Source organism: Bufo bufo, chromosome 4, assembly GCF_905171765.1.
Source record: "Bufo bufo chromosome 4, aBufBuf1.1, whole genome shotgun sequence".
Taxonomy (NCBI): Eukaryota; Metazoa; Chordata; class Amphibia; order Anura; family Bufonidae; genus Bufo; species Bufo bufo.
The window spans coordinates 15,057,665-15,078,285 of record NC_053392.1 but is presented as its reverse complement, the minus strand read 5'-3'; the positions used below and the strand labels follow the sequence as shown (position 1 = coordinate 15,078,285).

The window sequence follows — 20,621 nt, the reverse complement described above, 5'->3', positions numbered from 1 at the left end:
GTTGGTAATGACCTTGAGGATTATTGTTGATGAGATCAGTGATGGTTTGTGATGACCTCAATATTGGTTGGTGACAATGGGCATAGTTGGCGATGATCTCATAGACGGCTGCCAGTGATGATCTTGAGCATTTCTAATGACCTCAGAGCAATGACCTTGTGAGTTGTTAGTAATGACCGCATGGATGGCTGGTGAACGCCGTGTATGGGTATGGTTAGTGAGGACTTTGGATTTAGAAGTGATGACTTCAAGAGATGGTTTGTGACCTTTGGGATAGTAGGTGATGACCTAAGGAATGGGTGGTTATGATGTCAGAGATGGTTGGTGATGTATGTTCTTTGTGTTATGTACTGCAGGACGGTGCTCTCCTCGCTCTTTGGGTTTATAGCTTTATGTTCTTTGTGTTATGTACTGGAGGATGGTGCTCTCCTCGCTCTTTGGGTTTATAGCTTAATGTTCTTTGTGTTATGTACTGCAGGACGGTGCTCTCCTCGCTCTTTGGGTTTATAGCTTTGTGTTCTTTGTGTTATGTACTGGAGGACCGTGCTCTCCATGCTGTTTGCTAAACAAATAGTAGAATACACAAAATCTCTGTTTGCCTTTTTCACATTAACCAGCTTGTAAACAGGACCTCTGAGCCTTTGCAGTATCAGAAAGCTGGGCAATTAAACGGCAGTCGCTGAATATTAAGCCACCATGTCAGTCTTCTTCTGGATTCTCCTCATCGTTGCTTGCTCGGCAGTACACATTGAAGGTGGGTCTCAGATGATAATTGCAATTACAATGTTGATGAGGGAGCTCACCGGAACATAGCTCAGCCTGCTGGTAAGGAGGAGAGAGAAACAAAGTTGCGGCACTCACCAGGATACCAAAGAGGTCTTTATTGAAGCTTCCTTAGAAGTGGTAACATAGAAGATCCAGGGGCGGACACAATGTTGCAGGCGGCGACGGCCGTTTCGCGCGTGAGATCGCGCTTCCTCAGGCCGCTCAATACGTCATGACGCAGGTAAGAACTTTATAGAGGCGGGCAGGGGACGGCCGGCGCCGTCGGCCACAGCTGTTCGCCCTCAGAGAGAAATGACACGTATTAAAAATCTGGATCCAGCAGTAACATGTACATAAAAAAGAACAACAATATAAGCACAAGAACACAATTGGTATACCCATATCCACAAAATGTGGGACAGATTTACAAGAGTGATGAATGGATACTTAGGAATATGATACAGAGAAATCGGTACTTATGATGATTATGCAGACACAAGAGCGGTGCATAGCACCAGCGTAATTAAGAACAAACATAGAATATAGGGCTGCGTGACATGAAGCGACTCGCGATGGGCAGAGGGTGGATAGAAAATAGAGGGCAGAAGACAAGACCCAGGATAGAAAAAATAGACGAATACTAATAATAGTGATTGTATTCACGAGGTAAGGACATATGGGCGTATACATAGGCAATTTGTTATAGAGCGCATTCAAATCACAGGAAGACAGACATGTCATTCCTGTCATTCATGCCCGCTGGGCCCATAGCACCGGTCCGGATTATCCATTTTGCCTCCCTCTGCAGGAGCAGGCGATGCCGATCCCCCCCGCGAGGGATGGGACGGACATGCTCTATCCCCGCAAAGGAGAGGCAACGCGGGTAGGCGTCGTGAGCGGCGCAGATATGGTCGATAAGGCGTGGACTGCCTCTACCTGACCTGATAGAGCCTACATGCTCACGAATGCGCTCAAAAAGAGGACGTATAGTCTTGCCTATATAAAAGCGTCCACAAGGACAGAAGACCACGTACACGACATAAGACGTGCGGCAGTTGATGAATTCTTGTACTGTGTGCGTTACCCCTCCAAACATCACATATTTGCTGCACATATTAAGGGCGCAAAACGAGCAGTGGCCGCATTTGAAGTTGCCCTTAGGCTTACCTAACCAAGTTTGGGCCTTAGGTGTCAAGAAAACACTCCTGACAAGCTTGTTTTTGAGTGTAGGGCATCTCCTAAATGCGACCAAAGGTTTTTCGTCCGTCAAGCTACTGAGGGAGGGATCCCCTTTAAGGAGGTCCCAATTCTGGTTTATCACCTGTTTTACTACATCGGCGGCAGCACTGTATTGAAATGAAAATGCGAAACGTGATTGTGCAGAACTAATGTCCCTCTCCCGGGTTATCCGTCGAATGGCGTTTCTGCGGCAATGCGTAAGGCCGCCAAACTGGACCGCACCTCCCTTTTAAGGGAGAGGGACATTAGTTCTGCACAATCACGTTTCGCATTTTCATTTCAATACAGTGCTGCCGCCGATGTAGTAAAACAGGTGATAAACCAGAATTGGGACCTCCTTAAAGGGGATCCCTCCCTCAGTAGCTTGACGGACGAAAAACCTTTGGTCGCATTTAGGAGATGCCCTACACTCAAAAACAAGCTTGTCAGGAGTGTTTTCTTGACACCTAAGGCCCAAACTTGGTTAGGTAAGCCTAAGGGCAACTTCAAATGCGGCCACTGCTCGTTTTGCGCCCTTAATATGTGCAGCAAATATGTGATGTTTGGAGGGGTAACGCACACAGTACAAGAATTCATCAACTGCCGCACGTCTTATGTCGTGTACGTGGTCTTCTGTCCTTGTGGACGCTTTTATATAGGCAAGACTATACGTCCTCTTTTTGAGCGCATTCGTGAGCATGTAGGCTCTATCAGGTCAGGTAGAGGCAGTCCACGCCTTATCGACCATATCTGCGCCGCTCACGACGCCTACCCGCGTTGCCTCTCCTTTGCGGGGATAGAGCATGTCCGTCCCATCCCTCGCGGGGGGGATCGGCATCGCCTGCTCCTGCAGAGGGAGGCAAAATGGATAATCCGGACCGGTGCTATGGGCCCAGCGGGCATGAATGACAGGAATGACATGTCTGTCTTCCTGTGATTTGAATGCGCTCTATAACAAATTGCCTATGTATACGCCCATATGTCCTTACCTCGTGAATACAATCACTATTATTAGTATTCGTCTATTTTTTCTATCCTGGGTCTTGTCTTCTGCCCTCTATTTTCTATCCACCCTCTGCCCATCGCGAGTCGCTTCATGTCACGCAGCCCTATATTCTATGTTTGTTCTTAATTACGCTGGTGCTATGCACCGCTCTTGTGTCTGCATAATCATCATAAGTACCGATTTCTCTGTATCATATTCCTAAGTATCCATTCATCACTCTTGTAAATCTGTCCCACATTTTGTGGATATGGGTATACCAATTGTGTTCTTGTGCTTATATTGTTGTTCTTTTTTATGTACATGTTACTGCTGGATCCAGATTTTTAATACGTGTCATTTCTCTCTGAGGGCGAACAGCTGTGGCCGACGGCGCCGGCCGTCCCCTGCCCGCCTCTATAAAGTTCTTACCTGCGTCATGACGTATTGAGCGGCCTGAGGAAGCGCGATCTCACGCGCGAAACGGCCGTCGCCGCCTGCAACATTGTGTCCGCCCCTGGATCTTCTATGTTACCACTTCTAAGGAAGCTTCAATAAAGACCTCTTTGGTATCCTGGTGAGTGCCGCAACTTTGTTTCTCTCTCCTCCTTACCTGATGAATCGTGCCTTGTGCTCACTATTGCAGAGCACCACCTATTGGATATCCCCATACCACATGCGTACAGCTGAAATATACAGCGGTCACGTCAGTGGGGGCAGTGCCGCCTCGTTTTCTCTTCTCCTCTTACATATAGCTCAGCCTGCTACACCACTTAGCTATTATAGTATATTACTTAATTAATGGCCATCTCGATATCGAAAACACGTATGGTAGTTTTACTTTATTAAAGACATAGGGATATTTGTTTTTTATGTTTGGTATATTGATCTTGTGCATGATATATTGATTTTTTAAAGGGATTAGAAAAATAAATGGATACGTGTTTTTGATATCGAGCCGGCCAGTAATTAAGTCAGATGACAATTGCACAGGTTCCCACAGGAACTGAGAATTGAGGCATGTTCATTCAGGATCTGGCAGGACCGAGGGGAGTCCAAGACATTGTTCCAGTAGGCTCAAGTCCAGAAGGTTCTTCTAGGTTCCTGGTGATTCCATGGCCCAATACAGCATTATGCAGTGAGCAAGAGGTGACAGTCACCAATAGAGTTATATGTGTTCATTAAAGCTGTGATGGATCTGACTAAGGCCGCATGCACACGACCGTGGTGTGTTTTGCGGTCCACAAATCGCGTATTCGCAAAGCACGGATGGCGTCCGTTTGCGAAATGGCACGGACAGCCTTTACATATAACTGCCTATTCTTGTCCGCCAGCCGGCGTGATGATGTAATCTCGCGCAGCACGGGATTTCGGCCTAAATCTTCAAGCAAGATGGCGGCGGCCAGCCCGTCGCGAGCAAATAGAGGCGGTAAATTTTAATAAATTTTTTTTATTGTTAATTTTACACTCAGATGCCGCGATCATGTATGAATGTGGCATCTGAGGGGTACAATGACGGGGGCGGCGCTATCGCAGCTCCTTGTCATTGCACCCACTACGAAGTAATTCGTCACAAAGCGAATTTTTTGGTAAAGTTCGACAAAGCAGCCGAATCGAATTTTCAAGAAATTCGCTCATCTCTAATGACGACCTAAATCTAATTCTCTTCAAAATTTCTCCATGATGGTTCTTTACATCAGACTGTGTACCCATAATGACGGGAATACTGGATGGACAGTTTTATCCAGTGAGAACAGACGCATGCACCAAGCTCATACCTGTCTCTCCTTCTGCCAAGTCTTATCCCATCTCCTGCTCATAGCCTTCACCTCTCCTTCTCAAACCCAATCTTCTAATGCTCATAGACCTCTCCTCCTGCTCATATCTGTCCCTTCTCTTGCTCATAGACCTTTCCTCCTGCTCATACCTGACCCTTCTCCTGCTCATAGACCTCTCCTCCTGCTCATACCTGTCCCTTCTAATGCTCATAGACCTTTTCTCCTGCTCATATCTGTCCCTTCTCCTGCTCATAGACCTCTTCTCCTGCTCATATCTGTCCCTTATCCTGCTCATAGACCTCTTCTCCTGCTCATATCTGTCCCTTATCCTGCTCATAGACCTTTTCTCCTGCTCATATCTGTCCCTTCTCCTGCTCATAGACCTCTTCTCCTGCTCATATCTGTCCCTTCTCTTGCTCATAGACCTCTTCTCCTGCTCATATCTGTCCCTTCTCTTGCTCATAGACCTTTCCTCCTGCTCATACCTGACCCTTCTCCTGCTCATAGAACTTTCCTCCTGCTCATATCTGTCCCTTCTCTTGCTCATAGACCTTTCCTCCTGCTCATATCTGTCCCTTATCCTGCTCATAGACCTCTTCTCCTGCTCATAGACCTCTTCTCCTGCTCATACCTGACCCTTCTCCTGCTCATAGACCTCTTCTTCTGCTCATATCTGTCCCTTATCCTGCTCATAGACCTCTTCTCCTGCTCATACCTGACCCTTCTCCTGCTCATAGACCTCTTCTCCTGCTCATACCTGACCCTTCTCCTGATCATAGACCTCTTCTCCTGCTCATAGACCTCTTCTCCTGCTCATACCTGACCCTTCTCCTGCTCATAGACCTCTTCTCCTGCTCATACCTGACCCTTCTCCTGCTCATAGACCTCTTCTCCTGCTCATATCTGTCCCTTCTCTTGCTCATAGACCTTTCCTCCTGCTCATATCTGTCCCTTATCCTGATCATAGACCTCTTCTTCTGCTCATACCTGACCCTTCTCCTGCTCATACCTGACCCTTCTCCTGCTCATACTTGACCTTTATCCTGCTCATAACTATCTCTTGTCCTGCTCATAGACCTCTCTTGCCCATACCTGCCTCCTCTTCCCCTCATACCTGTACATGTATAAGATCTTTGATGACATATATGTCCAGATGCTTTTGTTTTTTCTGGTCATGGGACCATCTGACACCTACAGTATAAAGAACACGTGGTGTCTCCTTAAAAGCATTCTGACAGTAGTTTTTACCATTTGAAACTGCTAATAGCACTCTGTAGGGGTGGGGAGAGCAGTGTAGACACACCTTTAGTGTGAATATTAACCTTTATTCTGCTAGATTCTGCTCTTGCCAGTGCCCAGAAGGCAGTTTAGCATGGTCAAAATTGCTGACAGACCCTCTTTAAAGGGCATCTGTCAGCAGTTTTGTACCTATGAAACTGGCTGACCTGTTACATGTGCACTTGGCAGCTGAAGGCATCTGTGTCGGTCCCATGTTCATATGTGCCCGCATTACTGAGAAAAATGATATTTTAATATATGCAAATGAGCCTCTAGGAGCAACAGGGGCGTTGTCATTACACCTGGAGGCTCTGCTCTCTCTGCACTCTGATTAACAGGGCCAGATGTGATGACGTTTACACTGCCTGGTCCTGTCAATGTGCAGAGGTAACAGGTCAGTGTCATAGGTACAAATCTGCTGACAGATGCCCTTTAAATTACATCACAACCTCTTTGTCCCTACACAGATTAATAGGGAGTAATAGTGATAATGTGAAGCCGCTCCTGGGGTTGGGTCCACAGGAGGATCCTCTAGAGACTGGTCTGACCTGCTGATGACACTTTGAGGTTAACACAAGAAATGTCCACATCTCTTCCAGGTTGTTCCCATGGGGTCCACAGATCTGCAGAGATCATTGTCTACGCTGATCGCTACAGATACCAAAAACATTACCATGAACTGGAGCTGGTCAGAGGGTTCATTGAAGGACTGGAGAATGCCACAAACCATCAGGTGAAGCTGCATCTTAACGACTATAACTTCAAGAACCTCCAAGAACACTTCCGCAGCCATCCAGGAAGGGTCAGTTTCATCCCACAGGAAAAATACTTTGTGGATTTCATTAACTCCATGACATGGAGACCAAAGCCTGGCAGTGGCCAGAGGTCACACATCCTCATCCTCATTCCTGCCAGGAACGGCCCCTACCTGTTTACGAAGCCCAAAATACACAAGCTACAGAGAGCAGGGGTGGAGATATTTGTAATGGGATCCAAGATATTCCGGGACTATGTACTGTATGACATTGTGTCCTACCCACCAAAGACCCATTTATATGACATGCTGGATTATCCGAGTCCTGACAAAGCTCTGTCCGCACTAGCGCAGTCAGTATGTCACAGCATCGAGGTGAAGGGAAGACGTGCCAAGAAAGCTCGTAAGTGTACTTTGTCCTCATTTGTATACACTGGAGAGCACTGGATCCTGAAGCACTAGACCCCCAGAAAATACCAGTCCTCCACTGTTCTCCATATTGTTGCAGATTTGCCATCTAGGAGTCTCTAGCAAGATGTGGTGTATCATCCGGGGGTAGAAATAGAGGGGGTCCTTGCAGTACCTGTATCAGACAATGGACCCAGGGCAATTACCTCTTCCTCAGACATTGGGGTTCCTGGGTACAGGGGAGCTTAGCACATGGTTTAACCAGACCGAGATGGATTCTCCTCATCATGGACCCCATAGAAGCTATCCGGTGTGCCTATATTGTACAACCTTGTTCATCAACTGTGTGGAGGAAGAGAAGCTACAATCATTTGGGGTACAGTTCAATCCATGAACTGTGGTTGTCACTTTCACCTCCTGTTTATTACCCATAATGCTTTTTTAACAACTCAGCTATTAAGTATAGCTTTTATGACCATTGTAAATGTCAAGGAACTTAGAATGTGTCGGCAGATAAGAACCATTTGGCCCATCTAGTCTGCCCAATATACTGAATACTATGGATAGCCCCCGGCCCTATCTTATATGAAGGATGGCCTTATGCCTATCCCATGCATGCTTAAACTCCTTCACTGTATTTGCAGCTACCACTTCTGCAGGAAGGCTATTCCATGCATCCACTACTCTCTCAGTAAAGTAATACTTCCTGATATTAATTTTAAACCTTTGCCCCTCTAATTTAAAACCGTGTCCTTTTGTGGTAGTTTTTCTTCGTTTAAATATTCTCTCCTCTTTTACCTTGTTGATTCCCTTTATGTATTTAGCAGTTTCTATCATATCCCCTCTGTCTCGTCTTTCTTCCAAGCTATACATGTTAAGGTCCTTTAATCTTTCCTGGTAAGTTTTATCCTGCAATCCATGTACTAGTTTAGTAGCTCTTCTCTGAACTCTCACCAAAGTATCAATATCCTTCTGGAGATATGGTCTCCAGTACTGAGCACAATACTCCAGATGAGGTCTCACTAGTGCTCTGTAGAGCGGCATGAGCACCTCCCTCTGTCTACTGGTAATGCCTCTCCCTATACACCCAGCATTCTGCTAGCATCTCCTGCTGCTCTATGACACTGTCTGCCTACCTTTAAGTCTTCTGAAATAATGACCCCTAAATCCCTTTCCTCAGATACTGAGGTTAGGACTGTGTCACTGATTTTATATTCTGCTCTTGGGTTTTTACGCCCCAGGTGCATTATCTTGCACTTATTAACATTACATTTTAGTTGCCAGATTTTTGACCATTCCTCTAGTTTTCCTAAATCCTTTTCCATTTGGTGTATCCCTCCAGGAACATCAACCCTGTTACAAATCTTTGTGTCATCAGCAAAAAGACACACCTTACCATCGAGGCCTTCTGCAATTTCACTGATAAAGATATTAAACAATATGGGTCCCAGAACAGATCCCTGAGGTACCCCACTGGTAACAAGACCTTGGTCTAAATATACTCTATTGACTACAACCCTCTGTTGCCTGTCCTTCGGCCACTGCCTAATCCATTCAACAATATGGGAGTCCAAGCCCAAATACTGCAATTTATTGATAAGCCTTCTATGTGGGACAGTATCAAAAGCCTTACTAAAGTCTAGATAAGCGATGTGTACTGCACCTCCTCCATCTATTATTTTAGTCACCCAAGCAAAAAAAATCAATAAGATTAGTTTGACATGATCTCCCTGAAGTAAACCCATGCTGTTTTTCATCTCTCAATCCATGGGATTTTAGATGTTCCACAATCCTCTCCTTAAGTATGGTTTCCATTAATTTCCCCACTATTGATGTCAGGCTTACTGGCCTATAGCTGCCCGATTCCTCCCGACTACCTTTCTTGTGAATGGGCACAACATTTGCTAATTTCCAATTTTTTGGGACGACTCCTGTTGCCAGTGATTGGTTGAATAAATCTGTTAATGGTTTTGCTAGTTCACCGCTGAGCTCTTTTAATAGCTTTGGGTGTATCCCATCAGGCCCCTGTGACTTATTTGTATTAATTTTAGACAGTTGACTTAGAACCTCTTCCTCTGTAAAGACACATGCATCAAAAGATTCATTAGTCTTCTTTCCTAACTGAGGTCCTTTTCCTTCATTTTCCTTTGTAAAACCTGAACAGAAGTATTCATTGAGGCAGTCAGCTAGTTCTTTATCTTCTTACATATACCTTCCTTCTTTTGTTTTTAATTTGGTAATTCCTTGTTTTAGTTTCTTTTTTCATTTATGTATCTGAAGAATGCCTTCTCGCCTTTTTTCCCTGACTGAGCTAATTTCTCTTCTGCCTCTGCTTTAGAAGCTCTTATAACTTGTTTGGCCTCTCTCTGCCTAATCTTGTAAATTTGCCTGTCATCCTCTTTTTTTTATTTTTATAATTACTAAATGCTATCTTTTTGTTTTTAATGATTTTGGCCACTTCTGCTGAGTACCACAGTGGTCTCTTCCTTTTTTTTTGCTTTTACTGACTAGCCTAATGCAATTATCTGTTGCCTTTAAAAGTGCCACTTTTAAGTAGTCCCATTTCTCCTGGACTCCATTGAAACTGTTCCAGTCTGATAGGGACTCGTATACCACTAATCTAATTTTAGAAAAGTCAGTTTTTCTAAAATCTAAAACTTTTGTTTTTGTGTGGTGTGACTCAGTCACTGTACTTATAGTAAACCACACTGACTGGTGATCAAGCTTTCCCTACAGTAATATCAGATACCAAATTCCCATTTGTGAAAACTAAATCTAAAATGGTCTCCTTCCGGGTTGGCTCCTCCACTACTTGCTGTAGAGATAATCCTTCCTCATATGTTTACAGTTTGGCAATGGATGGATAACATGATCTTTGATCCTTCTCCAGTTTTGTCTCAAGTAAGGTTAGTGGATGGTGGTGACCGCTGCCAGGGAAAAGTGGAACTTCTCTATAATAACACCTGGGGCACCCTGAGTGATGAACACTGGGACAGGCATGGAGCTGATGTCATCTGCAGGCAGTTGGGGTGTGGACCTTCTCTGAAGGCCATGAAAGGAAATGCATTTGGGCCAGTTTCTGGGAATATACTGGAGAAGGTGGATTGTACTGGAGATGAACATGATGTTTCAGAGTGTTTACTGGGAGCTTGGACTGAACCAGATTCATCGAGACCTCAGCACAGTGCGGGGATCAGCTGCTTGTCTTCTGGTGAGTCTTATTAGCCTCTATTACTGATGTTCTCCCTTCATGTTACTAACATGGCTTCCCTCCTATGGCCACACAGGTGCTGGCAAAGTTCGACTGGTCAGTGGCTCCGGGACTTGTGATGGGATAGTGGAGGTTTCCTTGAATAATACATGGAACAGATTCTGCCTTTGGAAGTTTGATATACGAGAAGCTTCAGTGGTATGCAGACAGATGGGATGTGGCCCTCTCGTGAAGATCCAGGAAAATGTGGGAGAAGCTGGTATAGGGCAGAAGACAGTGGAAAAAATACATTGTTCTGGTGCAGAGTCTCAGATATCCGAATGTAGCCTCAGTCTCTGGAGCTCACAGCCATGTCTCTACAACATCCACGCAGGAATCGTCTGCTCCACAGCAGGTGCGACCACCACAGAGGTTCTCTCATATACGCCATATACACATGGAGGGTATGTTTCTTCTCATGTGCATATTGAAGAGTGAGGTAGAGGTAAGAGGTATACATGGAATGGACAGAGTGTAGTAATATCAAATTATGGTAATTTTTATGCTTAATCAATTGAGCACAGTACTGTGGGAATGACAGGAGGACACAGGAGAGGATAGCCGACATGACTATACCATCGCCGATTCTCCACAGCACAGCTCAACTAATGATGTCTTCTCCTCTAGACCTCACAGTAGACATGTCCATACCACCAACTGTTTCTCCATGGCACCACCAGCTGGTTTGCCACAGCATTTCCCCACTGGTTTCCCCACTGTATACAGTACCTCATAGTAAACACATTTATACCACCAGCTGGTTCTCTACAGCTCAGCTCCAACACTGTCTTCACCTGTACAAGTCATAGTAGAAATGTCTGTACCATCAGCTTGTCTTTCATAGCTCAGCTTCCCCACTGATGTCTGCTGTACACCACATAGTAGACATGTACACATTAGCAGTTAGTCCTCCACAGCTCAGCTCCACCACTGATGTCTTCTCTTGTAGACCTTGTAGTAGACATATCCACACCTCCAGCTAGTTGTCCGCAGCTCAGCTCCACCACTGAAGTCCTCCTCTGTAGACCACATAGTAGACATGTTTATACCACCAGCTAGTTTTCCATGGCTCAGCTTCACCACCGAAGTCTTTCTGTATGCTCCACATAATACATATATCTAAACTGCCAACTGATCTTCCACAGCTCAGCTCCACCACTGATGACTTCTCCTGTAGACCTCATAGCAGACATCCACATCACCAGCAGCTAGTCATCCACAGCTCATCTCCACCACCGAAGTCTTCCTCTGTAGTCCACACAATAGATATGTGTATACCACCGGCTGGTTCTCCTCAGCTCCATCACTATCTTCTTCTGTAGACCTCATAGTAGATGTGGTCACACAACTAGCTGCTCCTTAACACATCTCCTCTGCGCTCATCATCTTGAATTGTCTTTGTCTTGCACAGCTATTTCAAAGGTGACGTTGACAGGTGGAAGCAGCACATGTTCTGGGAAAGTTCAGGTGTTCCAGGATAAGAAATGGAACCTGGTGCCTGCATTTGAGTGGCATGTCGAGGAGGAGGCCGTGCTATGTAAGCAGATTGGCTGTGGCCTCGCTATCGAAAGAGCTCATGTCAAGGAAATGTCAATACGTAAAGAAAAGATCCCCCAAACAGATGTTCGCAGTATCTACTGTTCCGGCCACGAAGCAAGCCTGTCTGAATGCAGCTCCGTCTTGTCCAAAGGACACAAGTGTGAGTCTGGTGAAGCCGAAGTGCTCTGCTCACAATCAGGTATGAAGATTTAGAGCAGTTAAGAGGACAAATCTGAGCAGACATGAAGGCCTGAACCCTGAGGCTGCACTACTGAGAGATTCTGAGTGCTGTCATAGTGTTGTCATACTATGCCATCCACATCAATGTCTATATTCAGTGCATAGCGGCGGCCATGTGTATATAACCCTGTGCATATATACTATATATTCATATCAGCCTTGTTTATGGACAGGCCACGTCATGTGTTGTGTGTCCGTGTCCTGCTATATCATACTTACATATTACATCTTCTCCTGCAGGAATATCTAAGGTGAGACTGGTTGGTGGAGACTCTGCATGCTCAGGACGGGTGGAGGTATTCTACAACCAGGCCTGGGGCACCGTGTGTGATGACACATGGGATCTATCCAGTGCCCATGTGGTGTGCAGACAAGTGGGCTGTGGACCTGCACAGCGGGCCCCTAGAGAAGCATATTTCGGCCCTGGGTCTGGATCCATATGGCTGGAGAAACTGTTCTGTAACGGCACAGAGTCATCGATATCTCAGTGTGGAGGAGTGGTGTCCAAAAACAGTCTCTGCGCCCACTCACAGGATGCGGGCGTGGTCTGTACAGGTAAGCATGGGGTCACCATTATAAAGTGCCCAGATATGTGATACAGGTGATCCCCGTGTAATATCACACATGTAATACAGACATCACCCTGTAATATCACACATGTAATACACACATCCCCCTGTAATATCACACATGTAATACAGACATCCCCGTGTAATATCACACATGTAATACAGACGTCCCCGTGTAATATCACACATGTAATACAGACATCCCCGTGTAATATCACACATGTAATACAGACGTCCCCGTGTAATATCACACATGTAATACAGACATCCCCCTGTAATATCACACATGTAATACACACATCCCCGTGTAATATCACACATGTAATACACACATCCCCGTGTAATATCACACATGTAATACACACATCCCCGTGTAATATCACACATGTAATACAGACATCCCCGTGTAATATCACACATGTAATACACACATCCCCGTGTAATATCACACATGTAATACAGACATCCCCGTGTAATATCACACATGTAATACAGACATCCCCCGTGTAATATCACACATGTAATACACACATCCCCCTGTAATATCACACATGTAATACACACATCCCCGTGTAATATCACACATGTAATACACACATCCCCGTGTAATATCACACATGTAATACAGACATCCCCGTGTAATATCACACATGTAATACAGACATCCCCCGTGTAATATCACACATATAATACACACATCCCCCTGTAATATCACACATGTAATACAGACATCCCCGTGTAATATCACACATGTAATACAGACATCCCCCTGTAATATCACACATGTAATATTGACGTTTCAAAGAAGAAGACCGGCACTTCGCAGATGTAGATCACAATGTAGATTTATTCAGTCACATATTCAAGTGGCATAGTGACGCGTTTCAGCACAAGTGTGCTTTCATCAGACTGCAATGAAACATCTTACACTCCAGCTATTTATACATAAATGTGACACTAAGGAACTGACATCATCAGAGGAGCTCCGCCTCCCTCATTAACGAAAAATTCGCATATCAAATAATCGCAATGAAATATTCCCATTAGAAAATTCGCAAAGAAAATTTGCATAAAAAAATTTGCATAAAAAAATTCGCAAAAACATATCCACTCTATACTGGCGAAGATTTTCAGTCCAATAGTCCATTTTGGCAGTGATTAATCACGCTGAAGAAAGAAAGAAATATATTTATCTGATTGCATAAAGCCGAATGCCTTATAGGAAGCAGGACACGTTGTACTCACGATTGAGGCCCCTGGGCTCCATTCTCTGAAGACGATGGATCCAGTGAGCCTCTCTTTTCAATAACAATTTATTTCTATCACCCCCTCGACGGGGTAATGATACACCTTCAATGATCTGATACCTCAACTGCGAGATATTATGTTTTTTTATCATGAAAATGAAGGGGTATTGGAAGTAATAAATTCTGTTTGCGGATAGTAGATTTGTGTTTACTTAGTCCGTCCTTCATTCTCATCGAGGTTTCCCCCACATATAATAATCCACATGGACATTTAAGAATGTAAACCACAAATCTACTATCACAGGTGAACGTGCCCCTTATTGGAATATTTTCACCTGAGTGAGGGTGGGAAAAAAGGTCTCTTAGGCACAAGCACATACAAAAAGGCAGAAAAGGAAATTTTTCTGGAACTTTTGAAAATAGTCCTTGAGCAAAATTATTTTTTGTTTCAAGATTCTTTTTATCAGCAGTGTCGTGGGACCGCGATGGGATCGAACGTCGCGCCGCCATACGCAAATACATATATGGCTTCTTTTGAGTGTCAATTTGTTTACTCTAGCCCTCTATATCATCAACATTGTATATTTTGGCGTCGATTCATCGACGATATTTTTTGCCTATGGCGAGGCGACGTCCGATCCCTTATGGAATTTACCACGTATTTAAATTCCATTTGGGATGAACTTAAATTCACTGTACACCATAGTTCTGAAAAAATTTCCTTTTTGGATACCTGGGTGACTAGGGACAAAGAAGGTAAGATACAGACGGATTTATTTGTGAAATCAACTGATAGGAACAGTTTACTGTCCTTTTCAAGTAGTCACCCAGCAACCATCAAGGAATCTATCCCATATTCACAATACCAGAGGGTTAGACGGATCGTTAGTGATAGGGATATGTGCCAAATAAGATTAGACGATATGACCAATAAATTTAGAGAGCGAGGCTACCCCCCTGATCTATTGAAATTACAGCGTAATAAAGCTGAGACTACACCACCGGATAGAACTAAGAAAGAGACAAGGATCCCCTTAGTGATTAAATACCATCCCTGGTCCCAGCGCCTGAGGGCTATTGTTAATCAACATTGGCACATATTATCCAAGTCCTATCCACGGATAGGAGAGTTCCAGAGGCCACCCATGATATGCTACAAACGGGCAGAAAATATTAGGGATAAAATAGTCCAAGCAGACGTGGGAAGTAATAAAATAGAAAGAGGACAGAGTTTTTTATCTACACCTAGACGGGGCACTTTTTCTTGTTTAAATTGTGTCAATTGTTCCAGCGTCATAAAGGGTTCATGTTTTTCCCACCCTCACTTGGGTGAAAATATTCCAATAAGGGGCACGTTCACCTGTGATAGTAGATTTGTGGTTTACATTCTTAAATGTCCATGTGGATTATTATATGTGGGGGAAACCTCGATGAGAATGAAGGACGGACTAAGTAAACACAAATCTACTATCCGCAAACAGAATTTATTACTTCCAATACCCCTTCATTTTCATGATAAAAAAACATATCTTGCAGTTGAGGTATCAGATCATTGAAGGTGTATCATTACCCCGTCGAGGGGGTGATAGAAATAAATTGTTATTGAAGAGAGAGGCTCACTGGATCCATCGTCTTCAGAGAATGGAGCCCAGGGGCCTCAATCGTGAGTACAACGTGTCCTGCTTCCTATAAGGCATTCGGCTTTATGCAATCAGATAAATATATTTCTTTCTTTCTTCAGCGTGATTAATCACTGCCAAAATGGACTATTGGACTGAAAATCTTCGCCAGTACAGAGTGGATATGTTTTTGCGAATTTTTTTATGCAAATTGTTTTATGCAAAATTTTTTTGCGAATTTTCTAATGGGAATATTTCATTGCGATTATTTGATATGCAAATTTTTATTTAATGAGGGAGGCGGAGCTCCTCTGATGATGTCAGTTCCTTAGTGTCTCATTTATGTATAAATAGCTGGAGTGTAAGATGTTTCATTGCAGTCTGATGAAAGCACACTTGTGCTGAAACGCGTCACTATGCCACTTGAATATGTGACTGAATAAATCTACATTGTGATCTACATCTGCGAAGTGCCGGTCTTCTTCTTTGAAACGTTTGTCTGGACGCCATTCCACGGACACGTGCACCGCGAATTCAAGAAGGTAGTGCCGCCCTGTCTTCACTAGAATGTAATATTGACGTCTCCGTGTAATATCACACATGTAATACAGACATCCCCATGTAATATCACACATGTAATACACACATCCCCCTGTAATATCACACATGTAATACAGACATCCCCGTGTAATATCACACATGTAATACAGACATCCCCATGTAATATCACACATGTAATACACACATCCCCCTGTAATATCACACATGTAATACAGACATCCCCATGTAATATCACACATGTAATACAGACATCCCCGTGTAATATCCCACATGTAATACACACATCCCCCTGTAATATCACACATGTAATACACACATTCCCCTGTAATATCACACATGTAATACAGACGTCCCCGTGTAATATCACACATGTAATACAGACATCCCCGTGTAATATCACACATGTAATACAGACGTCCCCGTGTAATATCACACATGTAATACAGACATCCCCGTGTAATATCCCACATGTAATACAGACATCCCCGTGTAATATCCCACATGTAATACACACATCCCCCTGTAATATCACACATGTAATACACACATTCCCCTGTAATATCACACATGTAATACAGACGTCCCCGTGTAATATCACACATGTAATACAGACATCCCCATGTAATATCACACATGTAATACACACATCCCCCTGTAATATCACACATGTAATACAGACATCCCCGTGTAATATCACACATGTAATACACACATCCCCCTGTAATATCACACATGTAATACAGACGTCCCCGTGTAATATCACACATGTAATACACACATCCCCCTGTAATATCACACATGTAATACAGACATCCCCCTGTAATATCACACATGTAATACAGACATCCCCCTGTAATATCACACATGTAATACAGACATCCCCGTGTAATATCACACATGTAATATTGACGTCCCCGTGTAATATCACACATGTAATACAGACATCCCCGTGTAATATCACACATGTAATACAGACATCCCCGTGTAATATCACACATGTAATACAGACATCCCCGTGTAATATCACACATGTAATACAGACATCCCCGTGTAATATCACACATGTAATACAGACATCCCCCTGTAATATTACACATGTAATACAGACGTCCCCGTGTAATATCACACATGTAATACACACATCCCCCTGTAATATTACACATGTAATACAGACGTCCCCCTGTAATATTACACATGTAATACAGACGTCCCCGTGTAATATCACACATGTAATACACACATCCCCCTGTAATATTACACATGTAATACAGACGTCCCCATGTAATATCACACATGTAATACAGACATCCCCGTGTAATATCACACATGTAATACAGACATCCCCCTGTAATATCACACATGTAATACAGACATCCCCGTGTAATATCACACATGTAATATTGACGTCCCCGTGTAATATCACACATGTAATACAGACATCCCCGTGTAATATCACACATGTAATACAGACATCCCCATGTAATATCACACATGTAATACAGACATCCCCATGTAATATCACACATGTAATACAGACGTCCCCGTGTAATATCACACATGTAATACACACATCCCCCTGTAATATCACACATGTAATACAGATGTCCCCCTGTAATATCACACATGTAATACAGACGTCCCCATGTAATATCACACATGTAATACAGACATCCCCCTGTAATATCACACATGTAATATTGACGTCCCCATGTAAGATTATACCAATAATACAGGTTGTCACATGTCTGCTAACATCTGTGGTCCAGGGGTTCACATAATTATCTGTAGATCTTGCTCTTATTCTGTATTATCGGAGCGGATTATGAACTGGAATTCTTTACTTTTACAGATAAAGAACCGTTGTAGCTGATGTCACGTGACCCCTGATCTGTGACGTCATTGTGTGCCACCTTATCCTTTCCTCATGTCTTTCCTGTGTATCACCCTCATGTGTCCCCTCCATGTAAACCGGGCCCCCCACCATGGATCCAATCAGTACTAAAAGCAAGAGCCTTGATAATGAATGTGACAGATGATGACGCTGATTAACCCCTTAGTGACCACCCATACGTGTTTTTACGGCGGTCACTAAGGGGCCTTAGGCTGGGCCGCCGCGTTTTTACGGCGGCACAGTTTAAGCGCCGCGCGGCTCCCCCGTGCAGCGGGGAGCGCGGACCTGGCTCTCACATGACAGCCGGGTCCCTGCTCTAACAGCCCGGAACGGCAGGAGTGCCGATACGGGCTGTTTAACCCTTTACATGCCGGGCGCAATGGCGCCCGCTGCATGTAAAGTGGTGACAGAGGGAGCGGACTCCCTCTGTCTCCCATCAGCACCCCGAAAATGCGATCGCGGGGTGCTGATGTGCTGGGAAGCTTACCTTGCTTCCGATCAGGGCCCGAGCCTGTCTTCCGTTACTTCCAGCAGGCTGTGCCTCTCTGGCGCAGCCTGCTGGTCAATGTTCGAATAGCATTGCTATTGAAATGCAATGCATTATAGAGATAATGCATTACATTTTAAAAGCAAACAAAATACTGTATATTATAGTCCCCTTGTGGGACTATTAAGTAGTAAAAAAAATAGAAAAAAAATACACATTTATTAAATAAAAAAAATTCCATAAAATAAAAAAATATGCCTTTTTTTCCATTGAAAATACGCTTTTCAATGAAAAAAATTGCAAAAAGAAAATATCCCCCATATGTTTGGTATTGCCGCGTCCGTAACGACCGGGACTACATAAATATTACATAAATTATCCCCTATGGTGAACGCCATAAAAAATAAAAAATAAAAAAAGACAGAATTTCTAATTTATTCTTAGTTTCCACCGAAAAAAAACGTAATAACAAGCGATCAAAAAGCGGAATTTACTCCAAAATCATACCAATGAAAAATACAAGTCGTCTTTCAAAAATCAAGCCCTCATACAATTCCATATAAAAAAAATAAAAAAAGTTATGGGTCTTGTGAAGTGGCAATGCAAAATAATTTTTTGGGTTAATAAAAGGTGTTTTATTGCAAAAAAAAGTAGTAAAACGTAAACAAAATTATAAGTATTTAGTATCACTGTAATCGTACTGACCCAGAGAATAAAGATATTATGTTATTTGCACCGAAAAATGAACGCCAAAAAATGTATAATGTAAAAACGCAGTGGCAGTATTGCTATTTTTCCCCATCTCCCTCCCAGAAAGAGTTAATAAAAGTTAATCAGAAAGTTATGTGTACCCCAAAATGGCGCCATTAAAAACTACAACTTGTCCCGTAAAAAACAAGCCCTCATAAAGCTATATAGACGAAAAAATAAAAAAGTTATAGCTCTTGGAACGAGACCATAAAAAAAGTAAGAAAAACGCTTGGTCATAAAGGCCCAAACAGGCTTGGTCACTAAGGGGTTAAAGAGAAGATCAGGAGTGGTTGTCATAGTCCCTTAGTTATCATGGTGAAGAAACCTCAATAGTCCACATTATAATACCCAGGAGAAAGCGAAAACTATGTGTATTCTGAGCAGAAAGCATCCACTGCCCTCGGCTGGTGACAGATCCTGGGATCATTTATCATCACTGACCCCAAATATATTGTGTCCAAACATCTTCTGTAATCATTACCAAGACAGAGAAGGCAGGAAGGGGCAGGGGTGGCCCTGTATGTGAAAGATAGCATAAAATCTAATTTGATACAAGTTAGCGAGAACAATTTAGAGTCAGTTTGGGTTACGTTGCAGCTTGATAATCATAAGGTAACTCGTGTAGGTGTGATATATAGACCACCTAGCCAAGTCAAAGAATTAGATGATCTACTAGTTGAGGAAATAGCTAAAATGACCTTGAAGGGGGAAGTTATCATTATGGGAGACTCTAATCTTCCTGATGTAAACTGGAAAACCAAAATATCTAGTTCTGCCAGGAGTACAGATATTCTAAATTCTCTACTGGGATTATCTCTGCAGCAAGTAGTGGAGGAGCCAACCCGGAAGGAGGCCATTTTAGATTTAGTATTCACAAATGGGAATTTGGTATCTGATATTACTGTAGGGGAAAGCTTGATCACCAGTCAGTGTGGTTTACTATAAGTACAGTGACTGAGTCACACCACACAAAAACAAAAGTTTTAGATTTTAGAAAAACTGACTTTTCTAAAATTAGATTAGTGGTATAAGAGTCCCTATCAGACTGGAACAGTTTCAATGGAGTCCAGGAGAAATAGGACTACTTAAAAGTGGCACTATTGAAAGCAACAGAAAATTGCATTAGGCTTGTCAGTAAAAGCCAAAAAAGGAAGAGACCACTGTGGTACTCAGCAGAAGTGGCCAAAATCATTAAAAACAAAAAGATAGCATTTAGTAATTATAAAAAAATAAACGAGGATGACAGGCAAATTTATAAGATTAGGCAGAGAGAGGCCAAACAAGT

The 20,621-nt window shown here is 43.3% G+C and overlaps 1 protein-coding gene across 1 annotated transcript; it reads left to right on the top strand.

The window, feature by feature from the left end:
* The first annotated feature begins 626 nt into the window (after positions 1-626).
* Positions 627-18,257, top strand: LOC120996995 (deleted in malignant brain tumors 1 protein-like). The gene is made up of 7 exons (XM_040426888.1): positions 627-754; positions 6,621-7,178; positions 10,074-10,394; positions 10,471-10,788; positions 11,845-12,171; positions 12,453-12,767; positions 18,058-18,257. Exons 1-7 carry the CDS (start codon positions 697-699, stop codon positions 18,072-18,074), a joined length of 1,914 nt encoding a protein of 637 aa, XP_040282822.1. The 5' UTR covers positions 627-696; the 3' UTR covers positions 18,075-18,257.
* Positions 18,258-20,621: the final 2,364 nt, after the last annotated feature.

Bases quoted from the DNA above. Each gene is read 5' to 3' on its own strand.
- LOC120996995 (XM_040426888.1), top strand. From the start codon at position 697: ATGTCAGTCTTCTTCTGGATTCTCCTCATCGTTGCTTGCTCGGCAGTA. The intron at 7,179-10,073 runs GTAAGTGTACTT...ATCCTTCTCCAG, and splicing joins AAGACGTGCCAAGAAAGCTC to TTTTGTCTCAAGTAAGGTTA. The intron at 10,395-10,470 runs GTGAGTCTTATT...ATGGCCACACAG, and splicing joins GATCAGCTGCTTGTCTTCTG to GTGCTGGCAAAGTTCGACTG.